Source organism: Echinops telfairi, unplaced genomic scaffold (assembly GCF_000313985.2).
Source record: "Echinops telfairi isolate 266 unplaced genomic scaffold, ASM31398v2 ScPeMD7_31;HRSCAF=116, whole genome shotgun sequence".
NCBI classification, from domain to species: domain Eukaryota; kingdom Metazoa; phylum Chordata; class Mammalia; order Afrosoricida; family Tenrecidae; genus Echinops; species Echinops telfairi.
Genome location: NW_022103928.1, coordinates 25,484,993 through 25,495,994, shown reverse-complemented (window position 1 = coordinate 25,495,994; position 11,002 = coordinate 25,484,993). Strand labels below are relative to the sequence as shown.

The following is an 11,002-nucleotide window of genomic DNA, read 5'->3' as shown; positions in this document are numbered from 1 at the left end:
GAGAAGTAGTTCAGCTCATCACTTAGGAGGAAAGGAACGGAAATTTGACGTATCTGGGGCAATGGAGCCCTTGTGGTATAGTGGATTATAAATTAGGCTGCTACCTATGAGGTCTGAAGTTCAAATCCCCCAGCACTCTGTGGGAGGGAGATGAGGCTTTCTATTCCTATAGAGCTACCCTCTCAGAAACCCACAGGGCAGTGAGCCACAATGGCAGTGACTTTGGAGTTTGGAGGATCATGATGAAGCCCTAGTGGAATAGGAGTGAAGTGCTCGGATGCAATAAATTCAGTTTATTTTTTGTTTTTGTTGGTGGTTATGATGGTGTTTTGCTGCTTGTAGAGTCCCTGGGTCATGCAACCAGTTCATGCTCTTGGGTACTCACCAAAAGATGGAAGGTTTGAATCCACTCAGAGGCACCTCAGAAGAATGGTCTGGAGAGCTATTTACTAAACATCAACTACTGAAGCCCCTATGGAGCACACTTCAGTTCCACTCATGGGACCACCATGAATTGGAATCAACTCAGCAGCAACTAAACTGTAATAAACACCTTTTGGGGTTTCTGCCAAACTCACAATGATACTCTCTCTCTCTTTTTTTTATGGAACGCTTCACAAATTTGCATGCATTCTTGTACAGGGGCCATGCTAATCTCTCTGTATGGTTCCAATTTTAGATACCTTCCTTTTTGGGTATCATCGCCACCCATGCAAGTACCACATGAGCCACCTCCCTGTATAGTTGACTGAAGCAGAAGTGGGCACATAACAATTCTGTGCCACGAGTTCGGGGGTATTTGAATTGATGCTCATAGAGAATAAGATTAGAAATCGTTCATACGCGTCCACGGCAGAATTCTGGAAGGAATGTCCTTAAATCCTTAATGCGGAGGTACCTGTGGCTGACATGGTGTAAGCCCTTCCCAAAGAGAGGTCATTCAAAACTCCACCAAAGCCCAGAAGTAACCCAGGAACCATTCACCACTGTTTCTGTCACTTGCAACCTTGCTGTAGCTCCATGGGGTTGGAACCATGTCTGTCTTGTTCTTTGTGGTCCCTCAATACCTTGCGTAAACCTGCTCCAAAAAAGACTCAAAATGTACTTGGCAAATTAACAGATAAGGTCTGAACTAATGCGAGGTTCAGAACTAATCGTTGCTCAGGCCCCTAAGGTGGCCTCCTTGTTAGCAGGGAACTAGAGTGGGAATCAGAATAGAAAACCTGTCCCTATTGTCTTGGATGGGGTGGGGACCAGCTTTTGGTAGAGAGGCCATTGGGGCATCAAGACCATGCAGCATGAAAGGTAGAGAATGTTCTCAGAGATAGCAGGGCAGTGAGGCCCCACGACATGAATTCAAGACCACGGTGAACCAGCCCAACCCACCACACCTCTTGTTCTTACAGCACAGTTCCGGAGCGCACATACTCTCCACAGGGGGGACCCAGAGCGCAGCCAACCTGGATTTTGAAAGCTTCCTTGCAAATTACATCTTAACAGCTTTGTTCCTTCACATGAGAAGAAGCTCAGCATAATTTTTACTCATTGCTAAGCCAATTAAATCTATCTCCTGGAAGTTCAAGCAGTGCCATCTTCAAAGGGAAGTCAGCCAAGTTTCTGAGAGCCAAAAAGCCAGATGACCAATACACCAGTGGTCAATTTGCTGACTGGTACAGTTTCTGAATGAATGCTTAACTAAAATGACCAATTTATTTATTTTTACTTTTAAAAAATCATTTTATTGGGGCTCATACAACTCTTATCACAATCCATACATATGTCAATTGTGTAAAGCAAACTTGTACATTCATTGCCCTCATCATTCTCAAAAAAAACATTTGCTTTCCGCTTGGGCTCTTGGAATCAGCTCATTTTTCATTTTTTTCCTCCCTCCCTGCTCCCCCCTCCCTCATGAACCCTTGATAATTTATAAAGTATTATTATTTTATCATATCTTACACTGCCTGATGTCTCCCTTCACCCACTTTTCTTTTGTAAAATGACCAATTTATAAAGTCAACAGCAATGCCTATCAGATGAAATGACTTCGTGAGCTTTGAAAGATTTATGTGATACTGCAGTTGACTGGTTTTCATTTTGTCTTCAGAGAAAGCAAAGTATTTTCGTTTCATCAAAAGCTAAGGGTGGTTTGGCTTTCCTTTGGATATATTTCCTTATGAATATATTAATGAGAGGTATGTTCTTGAATACAGATATTATTTTTGATTACATGAATATTATGCCACCCAGTCTCCTCTTTCTGTCCTCATCTTGCCTCTTCTCCCACCCCATCGCTCAGTGCCTCCCTGAAAACCAGTTACTAGAAATGTCACAAGGAGTCCTCGTGGCACTGTTGAGTAAGCACTGGCATGGTAGCTTCCAGGTTGGTGGTTCAAACTTGCTGGCTACTCCACGCTGTCTGCTTCCTCAAAGATCTGCAGTCTCAGAAGCCCCATATAGGGGCCACTATGAGCAGGAATCAACTCAATGGGCATGGGTATAACTTCATGAAAATTGCCGAAAACAATGTTTAAAAATTTCATCCAATATGAATTGTTGTAAACCTTGTAATTAGTACCAATTTTCAGTAATCAGTAAACTTGGTACATCTGGCAAATAGGTCATTCTGGGAATTGGCTTTACGCGAATCAGCCTTAAGGCTGTAAAAGAAACCTGAAAGGGTGAGCTTTGCTTATCCAAAGTTGTGATCTCTTGTCAGTCTTTCCGTATGAAGGATTTGTTTTAATATCTTAGGCAGAAAGCTTGGCTTCAGCTGCATTTTGTGCACACAACCAGTCATGTGTTTTGCCTGCATGTGCTGGTGCTGAGTTATCTCCACACCAGAATCCACTGCTTTTGATACATTCACACAGTCAATTCACACTGTCAAGAGTAGGAGGAACAGGTTGATACAGTGGAAAACAAGCAGATTGCAGAAGCGGATCTTAGAGCAATTCCTTAGCCTTCTGCATTTCAATTTGTCTATTTGAGAAAACAAGGAGATCACCTTCCTGGGGTTGATATAAAGGTTAAACTAGGTAGCACACACATAGTATAGCCTCGTTATAGTTAAACGACATATGGGAGCGTCTCCTGGGTATCTGACATCGGCAGGCACCAAAAACATTATATAAAATGATGCCTGGGCCTTAACTGCCGTGGTTAGGTTTTGTGTCAACTTGTTGGTGACCATAATCCTTAGTAGTGTGGCAGTAAGGCTTCATTCATAAGATGAAGGTCACACAGCCTGATGATGTCTCTCTGGGGGTGTGGCCTATTCAATAGCTCTAAATAGACGGTGGAAAACTGGCTATCTCTTTGTCCTCCTGCTGGCCTGGATCCTGTGTCCAGTCCCTTGGGACTTGGTCATCACCCTGGCGCGTTGGCCCAGGAGCTGCACAAGTCCAGACGAACTCCACCTCAGCATCTGAGCCACAGACCGGAGACAGACTGTAGGGCTGGCCTGTGGTACAGCTGCATGGGCCACTCGCTTTATATACATTAAAAAAAAATATTTTTATTGTAAATTAGGTGAGGCATTACACTTCTATTGACAAAACTTTTGAAGAGCTCTCAGACATAAAATGAACCACTGCTCAGTCCTCTGACAGCGTCACAAGTGCTATGTTTGAGCCCATTACGTTTCTTTCTGGCACATCTATTTCACTGGTTGGGTTCTCCGGAAAGTGTGGCCTAACACACTAATCATTTGCATTTATTTTTTGAGTTCTTTTCAGACTCAAATGAGGTCTTTTTGACCCCAAAGTCAGCTCTTGACCGCTTCTCTGTACTGCTTTCCTGAATGAGGTTCACCAATATAAGTAAGGGGCGTTTTAAATGTTTTTGGATCCTGAGGGATCTTGATATGAAATTCATAGGTCTTCTGGACAATTGTTTCATGACCTAAAGACAAACCAGCTGCAGCTTCTAAAGCTAAGATAAACATCTCTTAAACTCGTCTGATTTTGAACTTTTGGAGGTGCAAAAGAGGGGGCCCACGCAGCACTAGCATTCATGCTTGGGCTTGCTTTCCCTGCGTACATATACACAAATAGACATACACATGGATCTTTCTAAAAACACTTACAACCTGGCTAGAGACCCAAGAGAAACCCTATAGCAAATATATTAAGAGTTGTCAGTAAATCTGAATATATCTTCTCAGTCCAAGACACTCCAAAAGGTAGATATAAAACAAATCACTGGACAGTGCAGTTTCAAACATCATATTTAGGTACGTAAAAAGATCTCATTTTAAAAGATCATGCAAGCAAGGAACACAAGATACAAATTACTGGCTTGTACAAGCGCTCCCATTTGCTACACATGTACAGTTTAGCATCAAGTTTTAAAATATAAATTACAATCAGATTGGGATATAAACAATGTTCTCATGCTTTTGTTAGCTTTACGTAGGAAGTATGACTATAAAAGTTCATGGTAACTTTTAGCAAGCACAACTGAACTCACAGGTAAGAAGAGGCCACAGATTTATTCTATGTCAGCTATTTTACTTACCAGCATAGGTTTTTTTTTTTTTAAACATTTTATTAGGGGCTCATACAACTGTTATCCCAATCCATACACACATCAATTGTGTAAAGCATATTTGTACATCGTTTCTCAAACATTTTCTCTCCACTTAAACCCCCGGCATTAGGTCCTCATTTTTCCAGCATAGGTTTTTAAGAATGGCTACCATCTCAGGGATAGGTGTTTGTGTGTGTGTGTGTGTGTGTGTATTTCTAAAAACAAATCTTTGTCTTTTGGAGAAAATATGGTACAAGGCAGGGTTTTGATTCTAGCTCCCTCGCATAGCTAAATATGTGACCTTTCAATATACTTAAACTTGCTGCACCTCAATTTTAAAAGACAAAGGACTTTAGGATTGAAAAAAGAAGGAAGTTTAAGCTACTCGATTTCCTACTCTAAGACATGCATGAGTAAGAATAATAAGGCAGAATTTCCAGGGTGGTGGAAACACTGGTTCTGGAGAAACTTAGAGGCTCAGAAGAGAGGTGTTTTGAGAAGTGGTGACCACAGAGGGACAACTGTCCTGTTTCTCAAGAGACCCCTTTTAGGGAATATTTATCTGCAAATGATGTGCAACAGTGCCATCCAACACCATTCCAGGAAAGTCCAAGCGTTCTAGCTAATTGTTCCAGTGAAACTCTACCAACATGTCCCTTCAGTTGCTACTTAGAACTGAACTTGAATTGCAAGCAGCCGGAAGCTCTCAAGTTTCCTGAGGAGCAAGAGAGTTGTGTCCAGTTCTGATTCCCTTGGAAATCCTCTGCTTTCCACTTAGAGTACAATTTCTCTGCTGACCTCACCATCTCCTGGTCCTTCTGGCGGTGCATAAGAACTTCCCAAACAATCCACAGCCACGACGACTATTGTTTTGACTTCAGAAAGTCCAGGTACCTGGCAACACACAGGCCTTCACCCTGTGTTACCTTGCAGGACACCCTCAGCACTACTCTGTTACAACCTCTCAAAAACTCCTTTAGGAGTGAATGCGCAGAATTTTCTTGAAGGTCTTCTTGAAATTCTCATTGCACAAAGGGTAGATCAGGGGGTTCAATGTGGAGTTGACATAACCCAGCCAGATGGTGAACATGTGCACGTAATCATTGCAGCATTTCTCGCAGAAGGCAACGACCATGAAGAAGATGAAGTAAGGGATCCAGCAAAGGATGAAGGCAGCCATGATAAAACCCAATTGTTTGGCTGCCTTCCATTCTCGGTTCATGTGCAACCCGGACACATACTGTCTTGAATGTGAGCGAAACCTCTTCCATGTGAGCTTGATATAGTCCAGGCCTGTGGTGGACTCACTTCCTGTTCTGCCTTTCCCAGACGCTGGCTCAGTGGGGGTGTCAGAGTCTGTCCGAGAGAAGGACTGGCTATCCACCATGGTCTGATCCTCGGATGGCTCACCAGCTTCGTGTGTGTTCGGGACCTCCTCGTCTAGCTCAAGCGGACTCTGGCTAATAGCTGCATAACCACTGCCATTCCCTTCCCCCACTAGGTGCGTCTGTACCATGTTGAGTGGCAAGCACTCAAGGACCTTGGCTACTTCTCCATCCTCCTCTTGGGTGCAGCCAGTTGGGGATTTGCTCTCTTCTGCATCTTGAGATAGTGGCTTTGCGACGGGTCCATCACTGGCAACTTTCGGCTTCCTTTTTAGAACCTCCAAGGAAGACCTCTTCCCTGGTTTCTTGGCACCCACCTTGGGATTCTCTTGCTTTAAACTAGTTTCAAAGAAGGCTGGGAGGGATCCATTGCTGAACTGCCGGTGCTGACAATGTTGCCGTACAGCTTTGTAGATCTTGGCGTAGAACCAGAGCATGAGCAAGGTGGGCAGGTAGAAGTTGATGATGGCAGTCATAATCTTGAACCAGGTGACATTGTAGAAGTCTGTCTCGCACTTGTCCTCCTGGCACCGGGCATCCTCTGGCCGGAAGTGATGCCAGCCTAAAATGGGGATAATCCACAGGAAGGCAAGGAACCAGGCACCCACGATGGTGGCCAACGCTCGGGTCTTGGTGCGATACCTCAGGTACCGGAGGGGCTGCTGGACAGAGCGGTAACGGTCAATGCACAAGATGAAGACACTAAAAATGGATGCTGTGCTGGCCACGTAGTCCATGGAGAGCCAAAAGAGGCAGAGAGGCCGTCCCAGGGACCACTTGGTCATGATGAGGTAGAGGATGTTCATGGGCATGACGACTGCTCCCACCATCAAGTCTGCCACCGAGAGGCTGACAATGTACAGGTTACCCACGGTGTGCAGCGTCCGCTCAATCCGGACGGCGTACAAGACCAGCAAGTTGAGGCCCACTGTGACCAAGGAGATGGTGCTCAGGACCACCACCAGGGGCATCAGTTGGGGGGTGGCCATGGTAGTCTTGTTCCCCGGACACATCTTCTCTCTTACGATGCAGGAGGAATTGGCAAAGGTCATCAACACAATAGCGGCCTCTGGATCCAGCTCACTCCCTGGGGAGAAAGACACAAAGACTCAGATCAGGGATTTGAGGGTGAGAAGCAGCGCTGAGTGTATCACTCTAGGGTTGTACATTTGATGGCACTGCTGCTGACCGATGCGGTAGCCACAGTCCCCCTTCCCTTTATTCATCCATGTATTCGTTACCTCACTTGGTGACAGTTTTGTTCATGGGATTGTTCTAGGTGTTGGGGGATTCACCAACCAACAGACAAAAAGCCTCTGGCCTGATGGGGCCTACAGTTAAATGAAGCATCGGGTTAAAAAAAAAACAAACCAAACCAAACAAGACAAATGGTTTGTGCAATTCTGATTTTCCACATGTTCTGGAAAGGTGGGATGCATCACAATCAGTCTAAACTGAAAAATGGCAAGAAATTGATCTAGAAGCAGGAGCCCTAGTGGTACAGGGGTTAAGAACGTATGTGCTCCATGAAGCCTGAACCCTCCAACTGCTTTGTAGGAGAAAGACGGACAGACAGCCTCGGAAACCCTATGGGGAAGGCCTGCTTTGTTCCCAGAATCGACTCCATAGCAATGGGTTGGTTTGGGTTGGTCTAGGACTGGGCATGAGGCACAACTGGGGTCAATGAAATAGAAGTGGCAGTCTGATGATGGGGAGAGGGCCCTTCCCCTCTGATAAAGAATCAAAAGAAGGGATCATTTCACACTAGTCCCCCTCTCCTTGCTGGGAAGTGAGAAACCGGACAGTCCGGGGCTAGTGGCAGCCATTCGGGGACCACGAGGGAGATGCCAACAGACTCACGGAGACACAAACACAGACGCCTGCTATCGCTGAGCTGCTACAGCAGCCCTGGAGTCCCATTGCTCTGGACTTGTTACGGAAAAGTAGACATCTTTTTTGTTTAAATCACTGTTAGGGGAGTTTTTCTTGCAACTAAAACCACCTTTAACTGACATGAAGAAGGTTACAAGGGGATGTACCAGGGTTACACAAGGCATGCAATATGTGTAGTATTCGCCTCTAGAATATTGGTTCTGACATGGGAAAAGGGTTATGCTACTTGAAAAACATGTGAATCGTGTTATTTTTTAGTTATCATAAACAAAAAGGGTGGGTTTTTTTTTTCAGAACACAAAGTATATAAAGTAATGAGTAACAAAACCTCCTTAACTAGTCAGACTAGAAAAACGGTTTTCATTCTTGGCTAACTGGTGATCCTCAGCTGAGGTATGTGACAATTTTTATTGTGACTACCCCCCCCTCCCAATATATATGTCTGAATCTGAATCCACAGACCTGTCTAGGTGATCTTGTTGGGGAAAAAGGGTCTCTGTGAGTATAATTAACCTACAGATCTTGAGATGAATTCATTCACTATACCCTAATTCCAGGAGCAAGTAATTATTCTTCTTAGAGAAAGGCCAAGAGAGATTTCAGGCAGAGCAAGAGGAGAAAGTGTAGATGCCTATATACCTACAGAAGAAAACAATGTGCAAACAAAGGCAGAGAACAGAGCAATGCATGCGGCCACAAGGCAGGTAAGCCAACAACAGTCTTCAGAGACTACAAGAAACGTGAAAAAGAATCTCTCCTACAGCCTCTGGTGTGCAGCCCTGGCAACACCTTGATTTCAGACTCCTCGTCTCCAGAACTGTCAGAGAAGACTGCTGTTGAAAGTCACCCAGTTTGTGGTAAATTATACAATTGCTGTTGTTATGGCTGTTGGGTGCCATTGGACTGGCTTCGACAGAACAAGCTATGACCTGGTCCTGGGCCATCCTCACAATCACCACTGTGTTTTGAGCCCATTGTTGCAGCCCCGGTGTCAGTCCACGTCACCGAGGGCGTCCTCTCTTTTGCTGATTCTCTGTCAATCATGATGTCCTTCTGTAATGATGGGGCCCTCCTGACAATTTGTCCAGAGTATGCGAGAAAAAGCCGAGGTCCCTCACTAGGAAGTATGGTTGTAACTCTTCCAGGATAGACGGTCACGATTCTTCACCAACACTCTAATTCAAGTGTATCAAACCCTCCCCAGGCTTCCTTGTTCGTCGTCCAATTTCCTTGTGCATTTGAGGTGACTGAAAACATCGTGGCTTAGGTCCTTAAAGCCCCTTTGTCCTCAAAGCCACATCTTTGCCCTTGAAAACTTTGAAGAGGTGTTTTTTTATGTGTTGTTTGTTTTTACCAACCATCTTCTCAGCTGCTAAACATTCTCTTTGCATTATTAGGGGGTCCAAGTTTAAAGAAGCGAACTATGAATTTCACAATTATTCCACACAAAAATGACATACACCATGATGTTTTTATTTTGGAGATTTTAAGGACTTTTTTTCTAATTCTTCCTTTTAAAATTTTTGTTTTTGCAATTCTGAAGAGGTCTTTTGAATCAGATTTGCATAACACAATATGTGACCTGATTTCTTGACTGTTATTTTCATGGATGTTGATAGTGAACCTGCCAGGGAGTCAGAATAGGGATTAAGGGAGGTTGTCTCCCCAAATGCCTGCACAGGGCCACAATAAAGGGGCTGCAGGGAAATCAGGCACCCATTAGACAGCTGTAGAAAAATCCAAACAGCACTGGAAGACTAGGCCCACCTAAGCGCAGGTGAAACAACCTAGCCACCACCGAGGCCAATGGTTCTCCACCCTCCTCATGCCGCAACCCTTTCATACAGTTCCTCATGTGGTGGTGACCCCAACCATAACATTATTTTCATTGCTACTCCATCACTGTCATTTTGCTACTGTTAGGTATCGGGCGACCCCTGTGAAAGGGTCATTCGATCACCCAAAGGGGGTCACAACCCACAGGTTGAGAACCCTGACCTAGGCACATGACACCACACAGGTGTGCCTAAACTCCGCCAATAAGGTCTGCCTATACCTTCAACACGCCTCCACAGCCAGTGGGGCCACAGCACACAGCGGTCAGGCTGCGGCCCTTTTTCCTGTGCTCTGGCTCAGGTGCACACTGCAGGTGGAGGGTGAGATGATGTTTAGGTGCGGATGCGCCCGTGCCCACGTGCCCCCTAGAGCCTTCTCGGGGCGCCCCCTTTGGCCCCCAGGACTTCCTGGCTCTGCAAGAGTGGTTGCTGTGCTCCTGTTCTTGGATTCTTTCCACGTGGTTTTTTTTTTTTGTTTTTTTTTGCATTCAGTCTGGAACTCCTGTGTGGTCCCGTGCAGCCCCGTATGCGTTCCTGAAAGAGCATGTACCTTTTGAGACGGTAATTCCCCGAAACGTCCTTTTCCTCATAAAAGTCACTTGAATTACACACGTGCTTCTGCCCCATGAATTCTTCCAGCGTTGCGAAGCAAGAACCGAGGTATCCCAATCCAGAAACTAACAAATCCAAGTAAAACGAAATCCTCATTCACGTCAACCTTTTCTCCACGATGTTGTCCAGTGGTCCAGTTGTGGAGATCTTTGGTTTTTGGACATGAGGGTGGAATCCACACTGAAGGCTGTGGTCTTTGAGCTTCATCAGCAAGTGCTTCAAGTCCTCTTGGCTTTCAGCAAGCAAGGTTGTGTCATCCGTATTTCGAAGGTTGCTAATAAGCCTTCCTCCAATCCTAATGTCATGTTCTTCCTATAGCCCATCTTATCCAATCATCTGCTCAGCACATCGATGGACTGAGGACGGTGAAAGGATGCAACCTTGGTATGCATCTTTCCTGACTTTAAACCACGCACGATTCCCTTGACTACCTCTTGCTCTATGTACAAGTTCTGCACGAGCGCAATGAAATGTTCTGGAATTCCCATTCTTCACAAAGTTATCCATTCTTTGTTATGATCCACACAGACAAATGCCTTTATACAGTCAATGAAACACAAATTAACACCTGTCTGGTGCTCTCTGCTTTCCGCCCAGATCCATCTGATATCAGCTACGATATCCCTCCTTCCAGGCTCTCTCCTGAATCTGGTCTGAATTTCTGGGAGCTCCCTGTCCACGGACGTCTGCAGCAACTGTTTTAACATTATCTTCAGCAAAACTTTACTTGAATGTGATTTTAATGAT

The 11,002-nt window shown here is 45.0% G+C and overlaps 1 protein-coding gene and 1 pseudogene across 1 annotated transcript in view; both read right to left on the bottom strand.

Moving 5' to 3' along the window:
- Positions 1–598: 598 nt before the first annotated feature.
- LOC115869563 lies at positions 599–697 on the bottom strand (annotated as a pseudogene).
- A 3,990-nt stretch (positions 698–4,687) lies between these two features.
- HRH1 (histamine receptor H1) overlaps positions 4,688–11,002 on the bottom strand; it is a 106,531-nt gene continuing 100,216 nt past the window's right edge. The window contains exon 2 of the mRNA XM_004702530.2: positions 4,688–7,002. Within this exon, the coding sequence (XP_004702587.1) occupies positions 5,507–6,967 (1,461 nt within the window). The 5' untranslated portion in view covers positions 6,968–7,002 and the 3' untranslated portion in view covers positions 4,688–5,506. The remainder of the gene's footprint in view (positions 7,003–11,002) is intronic.